This window comes from Anguilla anguilla, chromosome 6, assembly GCF_013347855.1.
Source record: "Anguilla anguilla isolate fAngAng1 chromosome 6, fAngAng1.pri, whole genome shotgun sequence".
Taxonomy (NCBI): Eukaryota; Metazoa; Chordata; class Actinopteri; order Anguilliformes; family Anguillidae; genus Anguilla; species Anguilla anguilla.
The window spans coordinates 15,226,122-15,252,144 of record NC_049206.1 but is presented as its reverse complement, the minus strand read 5'-3'; the positions used below and the strand labels follow the sequence as shown (position 1 = coordinate 15,252,144).

At 43.3% G+C, this 26,023-nt stretch overlaps 2 protein-coding genes across 3 annotated transcripts; one reads left to right on the top strand and one right to left on the bottom strand.

Annotated features, from left to right (window-relative positions):
• Window positions 1-209: 209 nt before the first annotated feature.
• On the top strand, window positions 210-20,015 carry LOC118230301 (myosin-2 heavy chain-like). Of its 2 annotated transcripts, XM_035423177.1 has the most exons (41): window positions 210-460; window positions 720-784; window positions 1,186-1,261; window positions 1,552-1,661; window positions 1,900-2,022; window positions 2,151-2,294; window positions 2,875-2,952; window positions 3,233-3,384; window positions 3,853-3,968; window positions 4,232-4,344; window positions 4,766-4,821; window positions 4,958-5,126; window positions 5,499-5,609; window positions 6,138-6,193; window positions 6,590-6,758; window positions 7,408-7,518; window positions 8,466-8,521; window positions 8,607-8,775; window positions 9,263-9,318; window positions 9,440-9,608; window positions 10,431-10,535; window positions 10,776-10,825; window positions 10,932-11,100; window positions 11,256-11,366; window positions 11,921-11,976; window positions 12,109-12,277; window positions 12,818-12,928; window positions 13,568-13,623; window positions 14,009-14,177; window positions 14,905-15,015; window positions 15,441-15,490; window positions 15,634-15,793; window positions 16,296-16,406; window positions 16,857-16,906; window positions 17,050-17,221; window positions 17,696-17,806; window positions 18,053-18,108; window positions 18,247-18,415; window positions 18,691-18,801; window positions 19,153-19,208; window positions 19,328-20,015. In XM_035423177.1, exons 1-41 carry the CDS (start codon window positions 448-450, stop codon window positions 19,461-19,463), a joined length of 4,401 nt encoding a protein of 1,466 aa, XP_035279068.1. In that variant the 5' UTR covers window positions 210-447; the 3' UTR covers window positions 19,464-20,015. The 2 variants fall into 2 exon arrangements, with proteins under 2 accessions (XP_035279068.1, XP_035279069.1); XM_035423178.1 differs by lacking the exon at window positions 720-784.
• On the bottom strand, window positions 19,749-24,890 carry tada1 (transcriptional adaptor 1). The gene is made up of 8 exons (XM_035423185.1): window positions 24,452-24,890; window positions 23,581-23,672; window positions 23,018-23,083; window positions 22,777-22,874; window positions 22,322-22,537; window positions 21,726-21,877; window positions 21,428-21,584; window positions 19,749-21,046 (listed from the first exon to the last, which is right to left on the bottom strand). Exons 1-8 carry the CDS (start codon window positions 24,523-24,525, stop codon window positions 20,894-20,896), a joined length of 1,008 nt encoding a protein of 335 aa, XP_035279076.1. The 5' UTR covers window positions 24,526-24,890; the 3' UTR covers window positions 19,749-20,893.
• Window positions 24,891-26,023: the final 1,133 nt, after the last annotated feature.

The window sequence follows — 26,023 nt, the reverse complement described above, 5'->3', positions numbered from 1 at the left end:
TGTGGCACATTATAGCCTACAGAACATTCTTTACAAAGAGCTAGGCTATCCTTTCTGGCTTAACGGTATATTTTACGTAAAAGTACTACGGGTACTATAATCTGGTAATAAAATGATAGATAGCTATTCTATGTTTTATATACTAGTAGTAGACTATTGTTTTGGTTCAATAGGTCTATGTTGCCATGGTAATATGTTAGTGAACACAGATAAACCACGAGAGAATCATGAAAACCGATCCTACAGATAGGATAGGCTATTGAAATTCTGTTTAATGACCTAAGGTGTTATTACATTTGAGCACATACCGCTTCAAGATAACCGTTCTGTCAATGCGTTGAGTGAGTGCATTCAACGAGGGAAATTCAGTCACAGAGCGGTTGATAGTTTGACCAATATTGTAGGCTTTTAGTTACATTTAAAAATTGTTGGCTGTAAAATCCAGGCATGAATCCAAGAGGTAGGTCAGCCTAAATGTCACGTCTAATATTTGTCCGAAGGTAGCCAATATTATTAATAGTGAGACAAATGTCTTTTTAATCGTTTTAAAGGTAGTCTATTCTGTTATTTTTAACTATTGTACGTTATCAAGTTCGTTTTTAGAAGCCCGTTCCTTGTACCGATAACGGCTTTCTTCCTACTATTAGCTATCTGCTATCGACAGCAGATAACGTTCGGCACAATCACCGGCCATCACTCTTGTGTATGTCTCTATGCAGCTAGCTGTAGGAAAGACACAGGGATACTTCTCTGGACACGAGACTGCAAACCAGATAGGACCACGGTGAGATTGTGACGCTTAGGCGAGGAGCGTATTTACTCAGAATCAGAATTCAGGGCTGATGAAGAAACCAGCTCATCGGGGGAGCATGTTCACGCTACACACACACACACACACACACATAACCATCCATAAAGTTGCAGAGATTTCTTAGTGAAATTATATTGTTGTTTTAGTGTCACAACGTTGTGGGAATAGCCAGAGCTTCTCAATAAATTAGTGACTCAATAAATATCTCATTCTTTGGGAATGGTGGGGTGGAGAGAGAGTTTCTTTGAGAAAGAAGCGTCATTTTCTAGAATGAATACGGTGTGGTCCTGTGGGATCAGTGTGGGATCAGTAGGTCCTCTCATTGATTCTAGGAAAGAATTGACCCTCATTCATTTCACTCTCCTGTGCCTCAGGAACGAAGGATGCTCCTCACCAGTCTGGACAAGACCGACATTGACATGCAGAATCGCCACAATCTGGACTTCTCTGGTATGTCTCTTACACATAAGGTAGTACAGTGGACACCACAGTTGCACTGTGTCAACGATTGCCATTATCAGAAGCTGTTACAGACAAAGTGGTTCATTATAGATTAAATGTTAAAGACACAGTAATTGCTCTTGCATCTGAAGTAGTTTGATATTTTGCCATGGTCTTTCAAGTCTGGTCACCACTTTCCTTGCATGGCCACGTACTGAGAAAAAATCTGAATGTTGTGCATGTGCAGATGTAGTGCACTGTAATTAGGATGTGGTGCTGTTATTGTCCTGTCCGTGCAGAGAGGAAGAGGAGCATGGACAAAGAGTGGACCTATAAACAGGAAGTGACCACTGACAGCCCCTCCAGGGACCTTTTCAAGAGCAGTGACCTCAAGCAGCCCCTTGACAAAGTACAGGGTGGAATACCAGCAATGTTAATAATATAAAACTGACGGAAAAGTGCAGTGAAACTTTAGGAGTCTGATGTCTTCTTATTGTCCAGTTAAAAATTGTGCTCATTGGAAATAACCCATTTACAGTGGTCACTGGGCTTGAAGATTTGCTCAGTACTACTATTTTGTAATTAACACTCTCTCAATTCAATTCAATTAACACTCTTTGACTTGTTTTGTGTCCTTCTGTGGTAAGGGGCTCACCCACGACTTTGCACAGATGAGGAAGGATAAACTTGTACCCTTTCTGCCAGGAAAGGGTGTAGATGCCCCTAGGTTTCTCAGAAGCATGAACAGGAGAGGCATGCAGAACCCCCTGGTGAGCACTTGCAGCACTGGAAAACAAAGGGGAGGGGGACAGGATGGGTTTGGGGGGTTTGGGGTTCAACTATAAAGCGACGGAGAACAGCTGTGTACTGTGCTCACCCTGGCCACTTGTCTGGACAGGATGAGATGGCCCTCCTGAATCAGGGGGTGTTGAAGGAGAAGTTGCCCCAAGAGCAGAAGTGTTTGGAGATAGAGCTGGACGAAGCCCTGGCCAACTTGCACAACATGTCCACTGAGAGGGACAACCTGGCAGAGCAGCTGAGGGTAGAAACGAGCCTTGCAGTTTGCTCAGATAATCATAATACAACCATGTACCCTTGGTGTTTGCTTAGGTAACCCCAACAGGACCATACAGCAAAGCTGTTTGCTCAGATAACTACAACAGGAAATACCACAGTGCTAGTATTTGGCCACACAGTTTAATGTTTTAGCTTAATCTCTGGGACTGTCTGCCCATTGATATGTGAAATTAGATCAGTGTTCAGTGATTAACTACTTCAGTTTTTGCCTCACTCTCACATGACAAAAACTTTAGCCGACATAAAAGTCTGCCTACCTTATGACCTTGAGACTTCCCAGACTGAACAGAATGTTTCACTGCTAGATTTGTATGCTACGGATATAAAAGCCAATCCGTTTATTGCAGTTAGATTGCTTATGGCCAGTTTGTCATTCCAATAGCTGCATTCCTGTCTTAATTTAATCTGGACTAGCCTTGGGTAAAGATGACTTGTCCCACTTAACGTCAGGAGCTTTGAATGAGCAAGAAGTTGACATGTTTTCTTCGGCAGGGATTTCTGAATGTATGTTTGCCGTTTTTTGTTTGTTTGGCATACGTGTGCAGGTTTCACAGGAACAGGCTAAGAGTGAGCAGATGTACCTGTTGCAGAGGGTGAAGGACTTGCAGGCCACCATCTTTCAGGTGAGGTCACACCTGTCAAATGCAGCCAACCGATCAATTTGGGGACTTCCAACTGAACACAAGCATAGTCTACAAATGGGATTTCTTTTTCTGTGAATTATATGCCTTTATGTGTTTTTGCAGTAATTGTGATACCTGTATGTGTACCTGCGTAATTCTTTTGGAGCACGTGTGTGTGTTTGTCTGCATCATAATTTCTGATTTCCTGTATGGCTGCATTCACTCAGTTCTGACCTCTGACCCCTAGTGATGACTACTGCCCCCATCCCTGTGCTTTCAGCTGGACGAGGAGCGGTGTGATCTTAATAGCAAGCAATCCATTAAGGCAGGGCAAATCCTGGACCTGGAGAAGCAGATCCACACCTACAGCTGCAAGTTGGACGTGACTGAAGAGGAGCTTAAAAAGTCACAGACAGAATGCAACTCACAGAAGTGAGACAGGGATGCACTGTCACACAGATAAACTACTAGACAGACACACAGACACACAAACACACAGACACACACAATACATGCCGATCAGCAGACATGCTTTTCCAGATGGCTGACGACAGGTTTGGACAATAGTTTGATCGGAGATAACTATTATTTTGGTGGGCCAGGTGGTTTGTCTATTGAACAAAGTGTGAACTAAAGCATGATTCAGGGTGCCGACCAGATGAAGCTCACGCCCATGTCTGTTTGCCTTATTGAAGGCATAATTTTTTGTTTCCAAACAAATTTGGTAAGTTGAGTTATTTTAAGTCATTGTGATTATCACCAGATGTGGAGGGGGTCCAGGGGTCAAAAAGTAGAAGTCCTGCCACGTGTTTCTTCCACCCATTAACTCAGCCAGCTGATTTCACTGTGAGTCAATGTGAGACTGAGATGTGTCTGACAGGTGTCTGTACTGATTCACAGGGAGCTTAAGACAAAGTCGGAGAATGCTCTCAGTGACACCCAAAGCAAACTTAAGGCCAAGGTGAGGGAACTTCAGAATGTTCTTGAAAGGAATGAGCAGCTGGAGCAGAAGAGTGGTGAGCTATTCCAATATGTGCTTCTTCCCACAAATGCCTCCAGCAGCATCTTCACACAGCACAGTCTATCAACTAAAGTTTCACATAGAATGTACCTAATTACAACACCCATCTGCACCAGCTTTGCATGAAAACTACAAATCCCAAAAGCCCAAATTTCACACGACGCATGCTCCTAACTTACAAATCTCATCACACCCTGTTTGACTCATTATGAAAGAATGCTGAGTTTATTCTTATTCATATGCAATGTGCGGTTTCAGACTCTTTGTTTGAGCAGTTGAATGATGTAAGAAACGGGCTTTACAGCCTGCAGTCAATGACATTCCAGCTCAATAAAGGCAAAGAGGCACTCCAAGAAGAACTGGATAAAAAGGTGCCAATACTGTAAACCTGCTTTTCACAATACTATCCACTGTTCACTGCTGTTTTGCACAATACTACACTGGTCTGTTGTTGACAGCAGTTTCATGCTATACTGCTCTGATACGCATCCTACAAGGTGAACAATAATGTTCACAGACATAGTCAACTGTTTTCTGTTTGCCATGGATGTTCACTAAAGTTAACCGTCAAAGAGGTAGTGCTTTGTGAAATAAACAATGACTGCAGAAGTTTGGCCATAGTCGTTTAATAAATATAATATTTGCAATAATAATAAATGTAAAACATCAGTACTATTCTGTATTGCAGGACATTTTCACAAATTTAATTATATTCCTTGAATGACAGCAAATTATTCCACATTGGTGTTACTGTGAGTGAAAAAAAATGTATTTGTTTTATTTGAATTGCAGGATAAACTAAACGGAAGTCTGAGTGTTAAGGTTGAGAAACTGGAGACTTCCGCAAAGTAAGAGCTGATCACTGTGTACCAGTCCTCTTTGTGAAAGTGTGCTGATTGTAATAGCTGTAGTCCTGAAGAAGGGGATGTTAGTGTGTGAAACTATTCGAGGCTCTGGAGCCCCTGACTCCTCCGGTGTGCACAGGAGTCTGCACGAGGAAGTGAGCAGAGGGAACAAGGAGCTGGACGCCATGCAGAGGAAACTAACTGACACCAAAGAGCAGCTGAACGCTGTGCTGAGGGAGAAGGATGTCATGTTTCAAGCAAATACTGACCTCCAAGATGACCTTGACAAGGTCCACCTCGATAACCTGGTGAGTGGGAGAGGGAAAAAGAGGGTAGCCAACTGAAGATGAAGCTGGACCACAACTGCATAATAAAAACTTATTCCAAAAAGATAAATCTCACAGGCATCTTTGCCAGTAAATACACATTCTCTGTGTCAGTGCATTAGCTGTGTGTTTTGTACAGGGGAAAAGTGCAGTATATGACAGAACTGAAAGAGCTTCTTGTAATTTAGTGCTATATAACAGTCAGCTCTTATGTCTTGTCTGGCAGCCCTGCCCTCGTTGCAAGTTCATCAGGTCTGTAGTTCAGAGAAACAGTGTCATATTACAGAACTGGAAGGCTTGTTTGTAAATAAGTGCTGTGTGGAGTATCTGACAGACTGGCTGGACTCTCCTCAGTCTCTGCAGCGCAAGGTGGAAGGATCCAGCCAGGAAATGGAGGTCCTACAGAGGAAAGTCCAGGACTTCATGACTGAGAGTTCCTGCTCAAAGATGTTGTTGTCATCCAAAGTAAGTGTCGATCCAACTGATCTAATTCAATGTTTTCTTTCTGATACAAGTTACCTTGTCTATCAAGGAGTAACCAACTTAACAAATATTAGCAAGAAAGTAAATAACACTGATTTCAGATTTCTTGCTCGCTGGGAAGATTATATGAAACTATATGTAAATACATTGTGCAATATATGTATGAATTGCAGAAATTAACAACTTGTAATTATATATAATCATATATTTTAAAATATATATATAAAATGCACATATGCCTCACAGAATTATTGCATAGATGTAAATACACGTCAGAAATATGCAAAAGAAACCAATTTGAATATTTAAATATATTTTCACAATATATCTGAAATGTATGTAAATATATTATGTTAAAATCTATGTGTAATAAATACATTTGAAAATATTATTAAAATATCTGTAATTCCCATGTATTTTTGTATATCATTGTTACATGTGGGACATCAGTCTCCCCTTAGTGGAAAATCTCTGGAGTAAAATTCCATTTATGGTTTAATTACATTTCAGGATGAAGTCATAGATAAGCTGAAGTTTGCCGTTAAGGAACTGGAGACATCAGTAAAGTAAGAGCTGATCTACAGCATGCTTGCAGGTTATTAAGATGCTGATTGTAATAGCACTGTCACCTCACAGCAAGAAGGCACCATGTTCGAATCCCAACCTTTCTCTGTGGAGTTTGTATGTCCGTGTGTCCTCCCACAGTCCAAACACATGCAGTTATGTTATTGAAGACTCTAAATTGCCTGTGGTAATGAATGTATGAGTGAGTGGTGGGTGGACCCTGTGATAGATTGGCGGCCTGTGCCTGCGTAGGCTTCAGCCCCCCCCCCCCCCCCCCCCCCCCCCCCCCCCTTAAAAGCGGTTTAAGAAGAAAGACAGATGATTATAGTAGTAGTGCTGCTGAAGAGGGGGCTATTACACTGTAGAAGCTGAACCCCTGGCTGTGTCTGCGTGTCTAGGAGTCTGCAGCAGGAAGTGAACAGGGGGAACAGCGAGCTGGATGCCATTCAGAGGAAACTAACAGACAAGGACCAACAACTGAACAATGTGACGAGGGAGAAAGAGGCCCTGCTTAAAGCAAATTCTGACCTCCAAAGTGGCCGTTACAGGACCAAGGCAGATAAACAGGTGAGCGAGACATTTTGAAAAAATCTAAGAACGTAAGATGATAAAGCCAGCGTCACCGTTACTGAACAATGACATTTTTTACAAGTAAAAAAAAAAAAAAAAAAAAAGCACAAAAACAATAAAATTACAGGTGAACATGATGCAAAAGTAATAAAAAAAGAGCAAGGGTGTCCAGTCTTATCTGAAAAGGGCCGGTGTGGGTGCAGGTTTTTGTTTTAGCCTAGCACAAAGACACGTGACTCTGCTTATCATGGTCTTGATTGAAGACCAGGACTAGCTAATTAGTTGAATCGGATGTCGTAGTGCTGGGCTAAAGCAAAAATCTGCACCCACTCTGGCCCTTTTTGGATAAGATTGGACACCCTGATAGGGAGAAAAGTAAAAGTGAGTGCCAAAAAGTAGCTGTAGTAGTGTGCAGGAGATCGCCATACAGAGGTCACCACCAAAGCAAGTTTTCACTGTGTTATTAATTAGCAAAACTCAAATGGCTTATATTTTTTACACGCCAACCATTTTGAACAGATGGGTATTGGATATTTGACACAAAGTAGTGGGACAAAGGACAAGCAGGAAATTTTGACATAGTCCACCTGAGTGTATTCGATGCACTCCTGTGCGGTATCTGACAGACTGACTGAACTCTCCTAAGGGCGTGGAGAGCAGGGGTGAAGGATACAGCCAGGAGGTGGAGCTGTTGCAGAGGAGACTGCAGGATTACATGACTGAGAGCTCCCACATGGAAATGTTGTTGTGGTCTAAAGTGAGTGTTAAACTAATATGCAGAATGAATAGAAGAACATTGGGCTCATTTATTGGCCCAGCGCAAGGCAGCTAGTAATCCAAACACATCTGTACATTGATAAATTTCCCTCTTCCTCTTCCCTCTGATGTTGGATGTTTCCCTTTGTATGTATTTGATATGGGAGCAAAACACAATAAATCTGAACAAATCTTTGCAACGGAAGAGATGCTTAGGAAGCACAAGCCCCCCAATCGTTCAGTTCAATTGCAAATATTCCATAGGGCTTTTCCATCTCTTTGTGGTTTTGCTATTCAAAAATATCAGTTTCTTCATCATGGCCGATGTGAACTTTGTGATTGTGTTAATTGAATCCCTGGTAAAAACAATGTATTTTTAAAATGTAAAATAGTTACATATCTAACAGTCTGCTTGGCCGTTGTGCTGTGCTTGAATTGTATTTACCAAACTAGCTTTTGAAATAGTTGATTTCTGGCAATTCTGTTTTACAGACATTATATAGAAGTAGCATATTTAATTGTCTGCTAGGCAGCAAATGAAAACCACATAGGTTGCAAGGTATTTTTAAAGCGAGTTATAATCTACTATCTACTATCTTTACCTATCCTCCCCAGTTTGCTAGCAAGTTAGCCTTTTATATTGCTTTCACATGTTAAATCCATGTGAAAATAATATCTGGCCGGTTAGCTAGCTGACTGTATTTGTTGCTACAGCTAAACCCTACAATGGGCTTTTAGTTTTAAAATACAACAGGCATTTCTCAGACATGCAGGATAAAATATCTGAACTATTTTTTTACCCTCTAGTTCTAAATTTCTCAGTACAGTTCAGTTTAGCTGGGGGTACTTTTAGAAGATTCAGCATCTATAGAATACAGTAATATTAACATTAACAGACTGTTCTATACATTAAAATGAATAGTAAAATTCCATTTAACTGTATTTCAGGAGGATATCATTGAAGATCTAGAGCTCACAGTTGAGGAACTGGAGACCTCGACAAAGTGAGAGCTGATCAGCGTGATGACGGGGGGCTGTCCTTTTTGAACATTAGAGTACATGCGATAACCCGAACCTCTGTTTGCTAAGGAATCTGCACCAGGAAGTGAGCAGAGGGGACAGGGACCTGGACGTCATGAAGAGGAAACTAACGGACAAGGAGAGGCAACTGAACGCAGTGACAAGGGAGAAGGAGGCCCTGCTTAAAGCGAACACTGACCTCCAGGGCGGCCTGTACAGGATCCAGCGTGATAACCAGGTGAGTGGAGAAGGGGAACATTAGGAAGCAGGAAAGTCATGCCTCAGTACTCATGAGGATGGCACGGTACCAGAGACATAGAACTATTTTAAAGTATTTATATTGTGCACATATTTGCCTATATGACCAGCATTTGAATTTATCATCCATTGTTATTAGTACTTTACCACAGCATACACTAGTTGTGCCCCATCTTAATGCATGGATGTAATGTGATGCATCCTGTCCATTAACAACGCAATTTATTTAAACTCCCCCACAAGACATAAGATGCTGGTAGTGTAGCATCTTAGAGATTTGACTATTAATTTATGGCAGTGCATACAGTGACTTTGCTGTACAGGGGAAGTGCAGTATATCACAGAACTGAGAGGTCTTCTTGAAGCTGAGTGTAGTATGATAGCTAGTAGCACTATAGCTGAATATAAACAAACTGCGTAATACAGCTGGCTTAAAACAATGCATCTGTGGTTTAATTTCATTTCAGGAAGAAGTCATTGAAGCCCTGCGTCTCAAAATACAGGAACTGGAGTCTTCAGTGAAGTAAGAGATGTGTAACGTGTGTAGACGTCCTCAGTCGTGAAGTGCGATGATTGCATTAGCAGAAGCGTTCAGGAGGTTAATGTGCAATAGGCTGAATCCTTGGCTCCCTCTGTGTGCCCAGGAGTCTGCAGCAGGCACTGCGTGAGAGAGACTGTGAGCTGGAATCTGTGCGCAAGAAAGTTGCCGACACAGAAAAGGAGCTGGACTGCATGGAGAAGGAGAAAGAGGCCATGCGTCAAGCAAAAGCAGCCCTACGAGAAGACCTCAGCAAGGTCCAGCTCGATAACCAGGTAATTGGTAGTGCTGCTTACTCTATTCCAAATTCATAAATTGCATGTCACCGACTTTGTTGGCACTTTCTGAACACCTGAAAAAATGAACTACAAATGAATTGTGTTTAGGCCTGATAGTAGAAGCAGTAAGTCTGTGCGTACATCTTTTACCTGATCGACAGTAAGGCACTGTAAACTTAATTGCAAATGCAGCCTGTAGCAGGGTTCAGAGATGTGAGTTAGCATGAACATCCAATAAAGAACGTGAAGTGACTCTTGGAGAAACAGTTGGAGTATCATTAATCTTAGCTGGAGTCTTTTGATCTTCTACTGAGTCTCCCCCACCATTGCCACCCGGCCCCGCCCATCATATGAGCCGCCACTTTAGGATTGTCACCTAGCTGCCACTAATTTGATCAGTGTGTACATTGCCTTACTGACCGTGTTGGTCACAATCTTACACCCTGAGCTCACCAGAGGAGGATGGGTTCCCCCCTTGAGTCTGGTTCCTTTTGAGGTCTCTTCCTATCTGTTACTAGGAGTTTTTGCCTTGCCACTGTAGCCTTAGGCTTGCTCCTGTGGGGGCTTAGGCCAGGGTTGTCTGTGAAGCGTATTGTGACAATTGATAGTGCAATGCGCTATACAAATAGATTTTGATTTGATTTGATAACTCCATGTCTTCTCTGGCAACCCTGCCCTCGTTACAAGTGCATCAGGTCTGTATTTCAGAGAAACAGTGTAACGTTACAGAACTAGGAGGGTTTGTTTGTAAATGAGTGCTGTGTAACAGACAGCAGCAGTCGTGTGCAGTATCTAACAGACTGGCTGGACTCTCCTCAGGCTCTGCAGCGCAAGATGGAAGGATCCAGCCAGGATGGACTGCAGAGGAAACTCCAGGAGAGTATGACTGAGAACTCCTACTTAAAGATATTGATGTCTTCTAAGGTAAGTGGACATTCAGCTGCAGCTATAAAATAATCACATGTACAGTCGAAACACTTTGATTTAGTTAAATGTACTCCCCTGCACTACATAATACTGATATATGTCATTGCTACGCAATTGGATTATATAGCTGTGATCAGTGCCAACTGCTGCTAACTGCATTATACTCTCGTACTGTTGTGTGCCCCTCAGTACAGCTTTGTACTTTTAATTCACTGCACTGTACTAATTGTATTCCAGGAGGATGTGATTGAACACCTTCAGGCCACTGTTAAGGAGCTGAGGGCAAAGTAAGAGCTGATCAGTGTGTACGCAAGTTGCCACTGGTAAAATTCATTGATTGTAACAGCAGTGAAACTGAATAAACTGAACCCCTGACTGCCTCTGTGCGTCCAGGAGTCTGCAGCAGGAAGTTAGCAAGGACAACAGCGAGCTGGACGCCACGCAGAGGAAACTGAGGGACGCCAAGGAGAATCTGGATACTGTGCTGAAGGAGAAAGAAGTAGTGCTTAAAGACAATGCCGACCTTAAAGGTGTCCTCACCAAGGTCCAGCTTGAGAACCAGGTGAGTGGGGCAGAGGTAACAACAGGTGCCTTCCTGATAAGTCAGATGTGGGGCCGGTATGGCCAGGCATCACGACTGGAAGAATAAATGAGTGCTGTGTAACAGTCAGCAGCACTTGTGTGCAGTATCTAACAGACCAGCTGGACTGTCCTCAGGCTCTGCAGCGCATGGTGGAAGAATCTAATCCGGAGGTGGAGCTCCTGCAGAAGAAGCTCCAGGAGAGCATGAATGAGAGTCTCAGCACTGGAATATCACTGTCCTCTAAGGTAGGTGGTGGCCTAGGCATACATGGAAAACCCTACCGATCGGCAGAATCGCACGTGCCATTCAGTGCTGTGACTGCGCTATACTGTTTACTTGGTCAGTATTGTTCTGCTTTTGCTGTTCTGTTGTGTTCGTCCCACTTTAACAGAGGCTACATGTTCAGATCAGATTTGGTTTTTAAATAAAGTTATATACAGGCCAGCACACTGTGCTGCAGCCCAGTTTGAATCCTGACCGAGGACCTTTCTGTGTGGAGTTTGCATGTCCTCCCCATGTCCACGTGGGTTTTCTGTGGGTACTCCCACAGCCCAAAGACATGGATTAGGCTAACTGGAGACTCTAAATTGCCCATAGGTGTGAATGGTGTGTGGGCCCAGTGATGGATTGGTGACCTGTCCCGGGTGTATTCCTGCTGTTCGTCCACTGCATTCTGGGATACACTCCAGCAACCCTGACCAGGAATAAGCAGTTTAGAAAATAGATGGATGGACACTACGCTGCATATTATAATCAATGTGTGGACAAAAAATTGTATTTTTCTTGAATTGTATTACAGGATGAAGCCATTGCACGTCTGCGGTTGACCGTCGCGGAACTGGAAGAATCAGCAAAGTAAGAGCTAAGTGTGTGTACAGGTCCTCATTGTTAAATGTGCAGATAAGAGTGGCAGTACTGCAGAGGATGATGTTACGTTGTAAAACTACATGCTGTCAGTGGTGCTCTTCACTCCCTTTGCGTGTCCAGGAGTCTGCAGCAGGCAGTGAACAGGGGGAACAGCGAGCTGGAGGCTGCGCAGAAGAAGCTAAGAGACACTGAGAAGAGCCTGGATACTCTGGTGGGGGAGAAAGAGGCCATGTTTAAAGAACAGGTTGACCTCCAAGGTCAACTTGACAAGATTAATCTTGATAACCGGGTGAGTGGGTTAAATTCAGAGTCAGAGCTAAATCTCTGGTTGCCCAAGGGGAAATTCACAAAGGCAATTCAGAATAGGTACATGTAGCTTTAATACTGTATAGCCCACATTATTGTCACATTTTCAGTGCTATTTAAAATGTATCGGGAAATGTTTGGCCACCATGCTGTGTGGTGAGTGGATAGTCAAATACAGGAAAAAGAGAGTAATTTGGCATTTCATTGTCATTTTGGGGCATAAATAAAAGTAAATGCCAATCAGCCTCACCTGTGCATGACTGTAGGTAAAATACAACTGTGCAACGCTAAACACCTCATTTCTACCTTCTAAGACAACACCACCAACCATTTCCTTTTCTTTCACTGAAGTACTATTAAATTTAGTTCAGGACTCATCTTTACTCTTGACTTTGAGTGTGTTGGATCGCATTTTTATGTTTATTTGTGTCTAGGCTGTCACGTAGCCTAATACACACGTAGTTGGTGGTTGAGAGTTGTACCAAGGGCTGTATCTGACAGGTCGGCTGGACTCTCTCCTCAGGCTCTGCAGCGCAAGGTGGAAGGATCCAGCCAGGAAGTGGAGCTCCTGCGGAAGACCCTTCAGGACTACATGACTGAAGGCACCCACACAAAGATACTGTTGTCCTCTAAGGTAGTCATCAATTATTCTATGGGTATAAAAACCTGTGGATATTTATATGGATAAGTAAAGGTGTTGTGGAGTGACTGTTTTTATTTGACTGTGCTGTACTCTACAGTACCAATCTGATGTTTAGTGCACTCCACTGTTGTGATTGTCTGACTGCTGACTGCTGTTAATGTTAACTATGCTGTACTTTTTTATTACTCTGTGCTGTTTAATAATGAACTACATTCCTCTGTTTGTTGGTCAGTCTTACTCTAAATCAGGGATGTGCTGTCATTGGTGGTGGTGGTGGTGGTGGTGGGGGGGGGGGGGGGGGTTAACGTAAATTGCTGTCAAGGGGAATTGTGATCACAGGCTGCAATAAAATAAAATGATTCTTTACTTACCCAGGACCTAGTGGTTCCCCTTCTACAGGATCTTTGGCACGTCCATGACAGGCTGATTTTTAAATCTCACGCATGCACCTGCATTAAATTTGGCTTGTTCAGTATTTTTCTTTATTTTCTGTTTTATTGGATTACTGTGTGCTGCTCTGTAATCGCAATCTACAATCTGCACAACAAAAACAGTTACATAGATGCTCTAAAACTGTGCTGCATATTCTCTGGAGTAAAAAAATCCACTTTTGCTTTGTTTGTATTTAAGGAAGATATCAATGAACGTATGCATCTCAGAATACAGGAACTGGATACTTCAGCAAAGTAAGATCTTCCACATCTTCCCCCCAACCCCCTACCCCCCCCCCCCCACCCGAAAAAAAGAGAAAATGAATTAGGCTAAATAAAGTTCTCTATCTTTCCTTTCCAGATGTTAATTTCAGTGACAAAGGCTTAGTTATTTTTGGGGTGTAATGGTCCTACTGTTGCACTCCTCATTAATGGCTTATTGGGATGTTGGTGATTTATGTTTCTTTGTTTCTCTGAATAGCAATGACAGCTCAGTGTAAATGTAACCAATCGGTGTGTATACAGTTCCTCTTTGCTAAAGTGTGCTGATTGTCATGGTAGTGGTACTGCTGAGCGGGAGGCCATTTCTGCGAAGCTGCAAGCAATAAGCTGAACCCCTTGACTGCCCCTGCATACCCAGGAACCTGCAGCAGGCAGTGAGTGAGCGAGACGGGGAGCTGGACGCTGTGCAGAAGAAGCTAATAGACGCGGAAAAGAAGCTGGATTTCGTAGTGATGGAGAAAAAGGCCATGCTTCAGGCAAATAACCGCGTCCGGATCGACTTTGACAAGCTCCGGCTGGATAACGAGGTGAGTGGCGGAGAGAGGAGAGGCCACGTGGCCTGTTTTCACAAATACACTAATCCCCTATTTCACAAGTATGCTAATCCCCAATTTATGCTGATAGACCCTGAAACCAATTTAGATTTCTGCACATACCACCCTAGGAATGGAACCTGCAAGCCTCTGTTTAGAAGTCCTTTCCCTTAATCACAACCCAACACTGCTAACACCTGGATCATTTCAGATCGAGCATATAAAAGTACGGTCCATTGTTTCTTCTGTTAGTAATAGTCTATGATACTTCAGCTACCAGATGCCTGAAAGTAAAGACTGCCTACTTGGCAGTGGTCTGGCCTAGTGACAGCCCACATACTCACTTTCACTCGGCCTGCATACGGAAATGAATGATGGTCCTTGGGTGGTCCAGATCTATACCATTTTTGGGCCATGACTTCAAAAAAAGTGTGATATTCGATACAAACCACGTCAGTACATACATTAGCTGTGTGTGTTGTACAGGGGAAAAGTGCAATATATGATAGAAAGGAGACGGCTTCTTGTGGTTGAGTGCTGTGTTACAGTCACCTCTATGTCTTCTCTGGCAAACTTACCCTCATTACAAGTTCATCAGGTCAGTAGTTCATAGAAACAGTGTAGTGTTACAGAACTGGAAGGTTTGTTTGTAAATGAGTGCTGTGTAACAGACAGCAGCAGTCGTGTGCAGTATCTAACAGACTGGCTGGACTCTCCTCAGGCTCTGCAGCGCAAGGTAGAAGGATCCAGCCAGGAAGTGGAGCTCCTGCAGAGGAAACTCCAGGACTACATGACTGAAATCTCCCAAAACAATATATTGTTGTCCTCTAAGGTAAGGGTCAATGTCTTGTTCGGTTCAGAAAGAACCCTTGTCTTACAATGGAGACACATTTTATAATCCAGCCAGGAAAACACTTTGCACATACTAAGAGTATGGACAGAGATTAATTGCGTTATACTGTACTTCTATTAGTTGTTTAACGTTGAAGTATATTCTGCTGGTCTTGCTCTAAACTGCTGTATTTTTCTCTGTTTTGTTTTATTGGATTAGTGTACTTTCCTGTATTAATGGGGCATACATGTGTTGTTGTTCTACTTTTGCTCTTATGAAACTGCCCTCCACTACTGTTCTTCTTTATGAATGGGGGCTTTTAAACAATATGCATCTTGAGTACAAGTGACAGTAATTCATTACTTACTATCTTGCAGAAGCAATCTCTGAAGTGAAATTCCATTTATATGTTAACTGCATTTCAGGAGGAAGCCATTGCAAGCTTGCGGCACACAGTTACGAAACTGGAGACTAAGTAAGAACTTCTCCGTGTGTGCAGGTCTTCATTGATAAAAATGCGCTGATGGTAGTACCGTCAGTCCTGAAGAGCGAGATGCTGCTTTGTTAGACTGCTGTACATGCAATACGCTGAAGCCGTGACTCCCTTTGCCTGCCCAGGAATGTCCAACAGGAAGTGAGCAGGGGAAGCAGTGACCTCCAGAGGAAACTAACTGACACAGAAGAGAACCTGGTTTCTGTCATAAGGGAGAAGGACTCGGTGCTTAAAGCCAATGCTGACCTCCGTGACACCCTTGAAAAGATCCAGCTCAATAACCAGGTGAGTGAGAAGAAGGTACATAACATTACACATTTTTTTTGCTCATACTGCTGACGTTCCAGTAAAATGCTCACCTGGAAACTGAACCTATAACGAACTCTGTTTAATAATCCAGTCCTTTAATCAACACCCCAGATAATAACAATTCAAGTTTAGGAAATGAGCCATTCATTCATATCCCCAACCAGGCTCAATCAGGGAAGAATGGGGAGGTGGAAATGCTTAATTATTTGCTTATTTGGCTTCCATTTTTACGCACAACCAATTTTGTACAAGTGGATATTCGCTAAACCACATATCTTTAGCAACAAATAGCATTGGGAATGCCGAAAGCCAGGTCTTTGCACGAGACAAACAGTTTGATAGGAGAGACGTCTCAGTGCATTAGGTGTGAGATTCAGGGGAACAGTGCTCACGTGTCACAGAACTGAGAGGGCTTCTTACAGTAGAATGATGTATCAGTCGTGTGCAGTATCTAACAGACTGGCTGGACTCTCCTCAGTCTCTGCAGCGCAAGGTGGAAGGATCCAACCAGGAGGTGGAGCTTCTGCAGAGGAAACTCCAGAACTACACGACTCAGAACTCCCAAAACAATATATTGTTATCCTCTAAGGTAAGGGTCAATGCCTTGTTCGGTTCAAAAGGAACCCTTGTCTTATAATGGAGACACATCATAATCCAGTCAGGAAAACATTTAGCTTTTGATCCAGTTATAAGGGTCTTTATTTCTGCAGAAGGAGTATGAGTATGGACAGAGATTAATTGCATTATATTGTACTTCTATTTGTTGTTTAATGTTGAACTGTAGTCTTGCTCTAAACTGCTATTTTTTTGTTTTTTTTAAATTGGATTAGTGTGCTTTTCTGTATTAATGGGGCATAAATGTCTAGTGTTGTTCTACTTTTGCTGTTATAAAACTGCCCTCCACCACTTCTTTATGAATGGGGGCTTTTAAACAATATGCATCTTGAGTACAGTCACAGTCACAGTAATTCATTACTTACTATGTTGCCCCTTCAAATCTCTGAAGTGAAATTCCATTTATATGTTAACTGCATTTCAGGAGGAAGCCATTGCAAGCTTGCGGCACACAGTTACGAAACTGGAGACTAAGTAAGAACTTCTCCGTGTGTGCAGGTCTTCATTGATAAAAACACGCTGATGGTAGTACCGTCAGTCCTGAAGAGCGAGATGCTGCTTTGTTAGACTGCTGTACATGCAATACGCTGAAGCCGTGACTCCCTTTGCCTGCCCAGGAATGTCCAACAGGAAGTGAGCAAGGGAAGCAGTGACCTCCAGAGGAAACTAACTGACACAGAAGAGAACCTGGTTTCTGTCATAAGGGAGAAGGACTCGGTGCTTAAAGCCAATGCTGACCTCCGTGACACCCTTGAAAAGATCCAGCTTGATAACCAGGTGAGTGAGAAGGTACATAACATTACACAGTTTTTTCCTCGTACTGCTGACGTTCCAGTAAAATGCTCACCTGGAAACCGAAGCTATAGCTAACTCTGTTTAATAATCCAGTCCCTTAATCAACACCCCGGATAATAACAATTCAAATTTAGGAAATGAGCCATTCATTCATATCCCCAGCCAGGATCAATCCGGGAAGAATTAGGGAGGTGGAAATAATTTATTATTTGCTTATTTGGCTTCCATTTTTGCACTTAAGTGGATATTCGCTAAACGAAATATCTTTAGCGGCAAATAGTATTGGGTGTACCGAAAGCCAGGTCCTTGCACGAGACAAAATAGTTTGATAGGAGAGACGTCTCAGTGCATTAGGTGTGAGATTCAGGGGAACAGTGCTCACGTCTCACAGAACTGAGAGGGCTTCTTACAGTAGAATGATGTATCAGTTGTGTGCAGTATCTAACAGACTGGCTGGACTCTCCTCAGTCTCTGCAGAGCAAGGTGGAAGGATCCAGCCAGGAAATGGAGCTCCTGCAGAAGAAACTCCAGGACTCCATTTCTAAAACGTCCAGTATGAATGAACAGCTGTCCCTCAGAGTAAGTTCAGATCAGCAATGGAAAGATTTATGGATACTGAACACTTAGACATATTGTCCGGATTGTGTAAAGACATGTATCCTGTTATTACGGTATTGCTCACTATTACACTACACTAGAACACACAGTAATGCAAATACATTAATAGGGTACAGTAATGCTCTATACTGCTTTACAGCTGAGTGCGCTGTGCTCCACTGAAATGAATACCCAGAGAACATCATACATTATTTCATTGAATTTCAGGAGGAAGTCACTGAAAATCTGCAGCTCACAGTTAAGGAGCTGGAGACATCAGTGAAGTAAGTGCTGATCTGTGGGTGCAGGTCCTCATCATTAAGACGTGCTGATTGTTGTAGTAGCACCATTGAAGAGGGGATCGTTACTCTGTGAAACCTAATGCACTAAACGGAGTCCCTGACTTGCTTCTGCGTGCCCAGGAATCTGCAGCATTCGGCAAACCGAGCACAAAAGGAGCTCCAGTTTGCCCGAAAGAGAGTGAGCAACACTGAGGAAATCCTGTCTGCTCTGATGAAGGAGAAGGAGACCACAGAGAAGGAGAACCTGGACCTGAGGGATGAGCTATACTCCATGCAGTCAGGCAATCAGGTGAGCAGGATGGAGGTGTGTCCCTCCCTCCCTCCCATATTCATCTCAGACTACTTCACTGTCAATAGCCCAAATGTGCCTCGTTGAGTCTAGGTCTGTGGAAGGGGTTATAGTTATTGCTACGGTTATGGATATTGACAGTCAAACATTGTTTTCCCGAACGTGCAGAATGAGTAGAGAGGAGAGATTTGGGGTTTGATGCAGGCCATCTCAGCGCGTTAGGTGTGTGGTTTGGGGGAGCTGAGTATATGATAGACTGGCTGGGTTCTCCTCAGGCTCTGCAGCGCAAGATGGAGGGCTCCAGCCAGGAGGTGGAGCTCCTGCAGATGGAGCTCCAGGATTTCAGCACTGACGTCAACATCTTGCAGTCCTGGGTTTCCTCCAGCGTACGTATGCTAAGCGGTCCGACAAAAACTATGGATATGGTGGATATGGGAAATTAATGGAATTATCAATAGTGGCAGAAAGCTGGTGTCCTTGATTTTGCTAGCCTGCCCTACACTTGACCGTACAGTGCCAAGAGCCATATTCGGTGCAACATTAGACTGCGCCAGACTGTTGTATTGGGCAGTAGTGGTATTTTATGCTTTTATTATTTTATTAACAGTACTCCATGCTCTGGTGAACATTCTCACATGCTGTTACATTAACTGACAGACTATCCTTCTGCATTCTGACAATCAGGTTTTGTTACATACTGCTCCTCAATCAGTTGCATTTCTTTTTTCTTTTGTCAGGAGGCAGCCATTGCACGTCTGCTCAAGACATTTGAGGGACTGGAGCCGTCAGTAGAGTAAGACCAGACCCCCCTCTGTACAAGTGCTCATTGTTAAAGTGTGCCGATTGTAACATCACGATATGACTTTGTGAAGCCATGCTATGAGCTGAACCTGGGACTCCCTCTCTCACCAGGGCTCTACAGCACATGCAGAGCACAGGGAATGTGGATCCGGATGCCGCGAGGAGCGAATGGAAAAGCACAGACGCAGAGCTGGTTGCTCTGACGCAGAAGGAGGAGGGCACACAGGAAACTTTGTCCAATTGCTGAGACAGAAAGCACGTCTTGGAAAAGATATTCTAGGTCACTTTGTCTCTATGGTTTAGTGACACTTTTTATTTTTCTGCTAGCGCCAGTGGGAGGAGAGGTACAAATGGTATGATGTCACTACTTGGCGCATGTTTGGTAGAACAAGGCCAGTTTTTCCCAGCCACTGCGCACAGTAGCCCACACGGCCATGGCAAGGCTCTAACCTGAAACTATAGGGACCCGTGCCTTTCCCAACTGAGCCACTGCAGCTGGATTTTTATGGAATGATTACTATGCCTTTTTATAATAAGAAACTTTACTCAGTACTTTCCTTCAGCAAACAAAGCTTTTCCTGGACATAAAAGGGCAGACAAAATATCCTCTGCACAGTTCCTCCTAGTCAAGTAAATACATTTTTTTAATGTTTGGGAATATTTAATTTATTCAGTTATATTTAGAACCTTTGTAATTGTTTTGTTTATAACAGTGGTATCACTGAATGGTCTGGTGTTACATCCTAATAAAGTCATGTAATGTCGAATATTTGTAAAATAATAAATGTGATTACACTAAGGAGTGTGAAACTTTCTTTTTCTTTTAGTGAGCACGTCATCAAATTTGGGTGTGCTCAAAAGGTTATTCTTTGAGTTCCTAGCCTGAAAGACAGAAAGCCTACATTTTGTTATTCTGCATATTTTTTATTTTATAGGCTACCACTGTTATTGTACTCAGATTTGCATATAAAATTTACATTTTCTGGGTGAGGTCAAAGAGCATCTGAAAGGATTTGGTACTTGTGAGAAAAATATCCTATAAGAGCATCCATGACGAGACATCTTTAAAAGAGCTACTTTGAACATGACCCATGGAAGCCAGCATTAGCACTGTGATACACCAACAATAGTCCTGCTAAACAGAGAAAATAGAAAAGAAAACAGGCAAAGAGAACTCAAAAATGCTTCCCCTATGAAGTGTTTCCCTTGTGAACACACACCTATAACAGGAGTTTCAAGGAGATCCCCCCCAGTTCTGAATCTGGCTATACCCAACTGTGCGCTCTTCAGTCCACTAGAGGAGCCCTCACCCCCTGTTCAATTCCCACAGAGGAGGCAGGATTATCTCAGATGACGTTCATAATCTGTAGCATGTGCTCAGCCAAAATCATTTCAGCCATGCACGCCTCCCTGGAATACACAAAAGTCCCCAGTCTCTATAGCTGGGAGTGGCGGGCAGCAAAATCGCCACACGGTGGCGCTGTTCCCAGGGTGATGTGCATCCGGTGGAAGTGTTAAAATGTAAACGCGTTGCTGGGTCCCACAGGTGGAGGCAGGCTGGGTGTGAAACAAGTTCTCTCAGTCAGTATCTTAGACCCCCACAGCCGTGCTCAGGAGATCGAAGGCTTTGTTCAGTAGATCTGTGAGCCTTCCTTGTTGGGCAGGTGATGGCTGTGTTCAGTAGATGAGTAGGCCCTCCTTGTTGGCGAGGTGCTGGCGGTGTACCTGGTCCTGCTCCAGCTCCTCGTGGCTGGGGTGCCAGAGTCTGGCCAGGATGCGCTCGATGCTGAGGGCGTAAACAGTGTGCGAGGGAACTACTCGCCGATGTACCTGCCAATGACAAGACCGACATATCAAAACCTGTCAACAGCAAAGACTTACACAGACATGCCAGAGACACAAAGACTTGATATCCATACAGAACTGCACTGCTTATGCATATTACACAAGCACGGCAAACTGAGTCTCCTAATTGCAAAGAGAACATACTTTACCTATAGAGCCTGTAACAAGGGTGTTATGTGGCTTACCTGTAGAGCCTATAGCAGGAGTGTCATGTGGTTTACCTGTAGAGCCTATAGCATGTGTGTTATGTGGTTTACCTGTACAGCCAATAGCAGGTGTGTAATGTGGCTTACCTGTAGAGCCTAAAGCAGGAGCGTCATGTGGTTTACCTGTAGAGCTGTAGAGCAGGTGTGTTATGTGGCTTACCTGTAGGGCCTCCAGCAGATCGGCGATGCTGATGGGGGGCAGTGGGGCAGGGAGGGAGTGACCACAGCACGCCAGCAGGAGCGCGGCCTGCTGCTCGGCCTCGTCAGGGGACACCTGGGGGGGCGGGCCAGCCGGAAGAGACGCACTGGGAGGTGGACTGGTGGGAGAAGGGGCAGGGGGGCGTAGACATACAACTGAATTGCGCTGGGATACTGGACAGCTGAACAATCCAATACAGCAATTAAAATAAATTACATATGAAATGTTACAATTTACATTAAAATAAAGGAATCCTCACCACTCTGTGACGGCGTGGTAAGCCGCTACGCTGTTCTTCAGGTAGGGCTGAGGCGTGATGTCACTGCCGAAGGCGTAGGGGAAGAGCCCATCGCGCAGGCGGTAGGCCTTCCTGCGGGAGATCACCGCTGTCAGGACGTCCTTTAGGTGAACCTGCGTTGGGGGAGTGGCCAGATGTATTAGAGAGGGGAGGAGCCGTTTGACTGACGGCACCCACATCAACACCCTCTTATGTGACAGGCTGACAGTAAGATACGCTATATCTGGGTACTATAGTTTTAGAGATATGAATATGATTGACAATATTAAACCAAATACAAGTCAAGAACAAACAGGTGGGGCAGTCCCTGTAAAAAGATAATTGTTCAGTTCAGAGTTCTAATACTTCTGTTGTCACCAAAAATGTGTCTTGCCAGTGACAACAGTAAATTGACATTGAGAAAATGAAAAATAACTCATCTCCCTTGCTTTTCTTTGAAAATTTACATCTCCACGGCGTATACCAGCATACTAAAAGCATTCTCGCGGTGCTGAATACTCACCTCCACAGCATATACCGACATGCTGAATTTGTTCTTTGCGGTGTTGAAAGCTTACCTCCACAGCGTAGACCAGCATGCTCACAGCGTCCTCGTTGACGTTGTCCAGGCCCAGCTCAAAGGCGGTCACCATGGTACGGGCCTCTAGCTGGCCACGCGTGGGCAGGAGCAGGGTGTGGGCGCTCAGGCGTAGCTCCTCCTCCTCACCAAGCCCCGCCTCACGGGGGCTGAAGGGCTGGGCCGCACTTAGGGGGTTCTGGGCCTGGAAGCGGTGCTGAGGGGAACCGATGGGTGGGGGGTCTGGGTCATGCAAACTTCCACACCCACGGCCAGGACCATGAACCAACATTGATAGTTTAAGACTGTTACAGGTATGAAAAGGATACCTACCACTGACATAGATATACAGTGTGTTTACAGGTAACAGCATTGGATACATAAATCTCGGGAAATCTACCCTTTTATTAGAGAGGAATGTTAAACAACTGAGTTACATGGTGCCCAAAAACTCACATCAAACTTCTGTCTGACAGAGGAGAACTTCTTCTTCCCTTTTGGTTTGCCAGGTTTTGAGGCAGAGCCTCCTGCCCACTGTAGGGATCCAGCACCCTCTAGAGGATGTACAGAAACCATGCAAGTCAGCAATGAACTGCTTCAATAAACCAATCATGTAAATTAAATATTTATACATCTGCCACTCCGGGCATGCAGCAAACAAAACCAGCCCTAAATAAACCAATGAAGGGAGACCTACCTGGTGCAGACACTATTATCTGGCAACGTGTAAGAATGGCCAGCAAGAAGTCATTATGAACGTGCACTGTGGAGAGAAGCCAAAATAAAGCCACCGATCAGCTACAGGGACATAACACAGAGTTGAAGTACTTTCAGGATAGCAGGTAAGTTGAAGGTACAGTAAGGGGCTGAAGGAAAGCAAATCTTAAGGTCCAAAAACTCAGACAACACAGCAATATTACAAGAAAGATTATAGTTTGTACTAAATCAGCTTTATGTCTGTAACTAAGAGGATTTTCATCATTTAACAAGCACGTATTACAGGCTTGTATTACCAGAGATGGAGGTTACTGTCCTGAATGAATCAATTCCTTACGAGGTTGGAATCCACAGGAAATTGCGAGCACAAGCTAGCTTATGCAATATTATGTCTCGTCACTGAATGAAATGAGAGCAGATGCTAGCTGCTGCAATATTACATGCCGTTAGAGATATTACAAGATTTTTTTAACCTATTGAGAGTATATATAGAGAGAGTCTGCATAGCTAAACTGACTAATGCCCATTAATGAACTCATTCACCATTGTCCTGTGCGAGGAGTCGCCTTGCCTCGATATCAAACTCCTCCTTGCTGATCTTCTGTTTGAACCATAGTTTTAGGTTTGCCCAGTACCTGCAAAACACAAAGTTACATGAGCATTCTCAAGACATAAGATATTCACATAGTTGTGTGAAGTTACCATCAACATTGCCCGGAATATTGTATGAACAAGGCAACCATAAGCCAAGACCACTACCGTCATTTTTATGCATAAAATAATTTTCTAGCGGCCTCACAACAAAGTATCTTGACATATCAACATTCTCTGCCACGGAATTCAAAAGCTTCTCTGCAAAAACACTTTTTTTGCATGCTCCGTAAGTGCATGTTAGGATGATTTCCCCAGATATTTGGAGTCATGATCTCTGAAGCAGAATGAGAAGGTGCCTACTATGATACACATTTGCACAATATTAACCAATATCTGTCACAGTGTATGATATGCTTAGCTTGTGTTTTTATGAGCTACTTGGAGAGGCTAGGACAACTCAGCAAGCGAACTGTAACAATATACCCAGTTAAAGAATTTAAATGAGCCCTGTGTTAAACAGCCCGAGCTAGCCTGGTTGAGCATCAACCTAGCATGCTAAGTTAGCGAGCATGCGGTCTCAGACAATTTGCGGGAACCAGCGGCTGTCTAGCGGATTTGTAGATAAGAAACTCCCTGGCTTCTACGGCCTGAACCAGCTACCTGGCTAGCCAATCAACTTAGAGAGCAAGATGCATCAATTTTGAGCTACAATTTGAGAAGCTAGGTTACATGTTATTGGCAGGACTATAACCAGGCAATGTTAACTTGTCAGCGTGTGCCTAATATTTGTATTATTAATATTAATAAGTACTTTACTTACTGTTTCACATTATCCCCAATGGCCTCTGTTAAGTTCTTCTTGGCAACTTCGAGTTCGCTAACATGGGCTGCCATTTCGATTGTCCTTAATTCTGTTGTCACTGCATTACATTTTCTAGAAGGTCACAAATAGAGGTACTGACGCATGCTGCAACAATATGTTAATGCTAACTTATATAGTTGTAAACGAGGGATGCGTTTCAAATTACTGGGCACACTCCAACAAGCAGCTTCGTAGATCCCCTCCTGCAGTCGGCACTGCTATCCGCTAACAAGTGCCCGGCAAGGCACCTGTGCTGGATAATGTAGTGCGTTAAGTAGCACAAATCAAAATATTACACTGACTATACGTAGTTATGTACTAATCTTCATAAGCCCCTCATTTATTAAAGTTGTTTTATTTATATTTTGAAGAGTTTCCGAAATTTCCATAAGGCACGTGATACAGGGGACCAATCAGCTGTGGTACATTCAAAAGACAGTCATTTAATTAGCAGTTTATGCACACGACACGATTTTTTCACCATTAGAGGGAAACCACAGCTTGATCAGGGCGCTGGAATACAAATTATTTTTGTCTTGTGCCAATTAGAGGGTATCCGACGATTTAGTCGTCTGCAATTCGTGTATGCCTAATGCATGGGAGGCATTTGAGTTGGTAGACTGTCATAAATGTGGCTTAATTTACAACATTTTTGTGAAGTGCTGTTTTACTGTACAGAGCTAGCCTCTCTACATGTCTTTTAGTGTCCAGTACAATCACAACTCTGTCAATCCCTCTGTATCTCATCCACTTCCTGAATGTATTTAAGGATGAGGCATTTCCTTTGAGTCTGACTGTTTTTTTTTTGTTTTTTTACATCTTATTGTAATTTTAAAATCCTATGCTTGTAAAAACATGTTGCCAACCATTTCAATTGAGTTGATGAGCATTCTCATATCTCAAACAAAAGATTGCGGGTGGGAGTGTAAAGTAAAAATGGTTATCGAGCCAGAAAGGATACGAAAACTCAACGTCATACTCAGTGCCAGTCTCAGAGCCAGCGTCAGTGACGGCATCATTTGCGGTATCAGTCTCGGTATCAGTGAATCAGGAGTAAGTCACACCTTGCAACATGTGACAGATGCAACTATGGAAGTTAAAACTTTTTTCTTTCTTTCTTTTTTTACATATCATTTATCTCAAATCTGACAAATGTCTAAAACCTTCCCTTCCTCCTAGAAGGTGCATTCCATGGAAGCAAGCAAAGAACTCTACTGTCAAAGCACTCAAATAAATGGTTCTCTATAGTATGTTAGTGTGTTCACAAATCGTTGGCAATATATATGGTTTGTATTTGGAGAGAGAGAAAGAATGAGATAGACATGGGGGAAAGGGTGAAGCACTGTCAAACTTGTAAAACGGGCAGAATACATATTTTTTTATTGTAATGTATTGTAAGTTGTAACAGAAACTCCTTTGGTCAACTGAGCACCTGCAGTCTACCTGCACCAGTCTTCTGGTACAATGGCTTGAATTACTACCCGACTTGTATTAATATTGCACATGCTCAGTAATGGTTATGAGACCATT

Bases quoted from the DNA above. Each gene is read 5' to 3' on its own strand.
- LOC118230301 (XM_035423177.1), top strand. The intron at 10,826-10,931 runs GTAAGAGCTGAT...CTGTGCGTCCAG, and splicing joins GTTAAGGAGCTGAGGGCAAA to GAGTCTGCAGCAGGAAGTTA. The intron at 15,794-16,295 runs GTGAGTGAGAAG...GACTCTCCTCAG, and splicing joins AGATCCAGCTCAATAACCAG to TCTCTGCAGCGCAAGGTGGA.
- tada1 (XM_035423185.1), bottom strand. From the start codon at position 24,525: ATGGCAGCCCATGTTAGCGAACTCGAAGTTGCCAAGAAGAACTTAACA. The intron at 21,585-21,725 runs GTGAGGATTCCT...TTCTCCCACCAG, and splicing joins TACCACGCCGTCACAGAGTG to TCCACCTCCCAGTGCGTCTC. The intron at 21,047-21,427 runs GTAAGCCACATA...TGTCATTGGCAG, and splicing joins ATCTGCTGGAGGCCCTACAG to GTACATCGGCGAGTAGTTCC.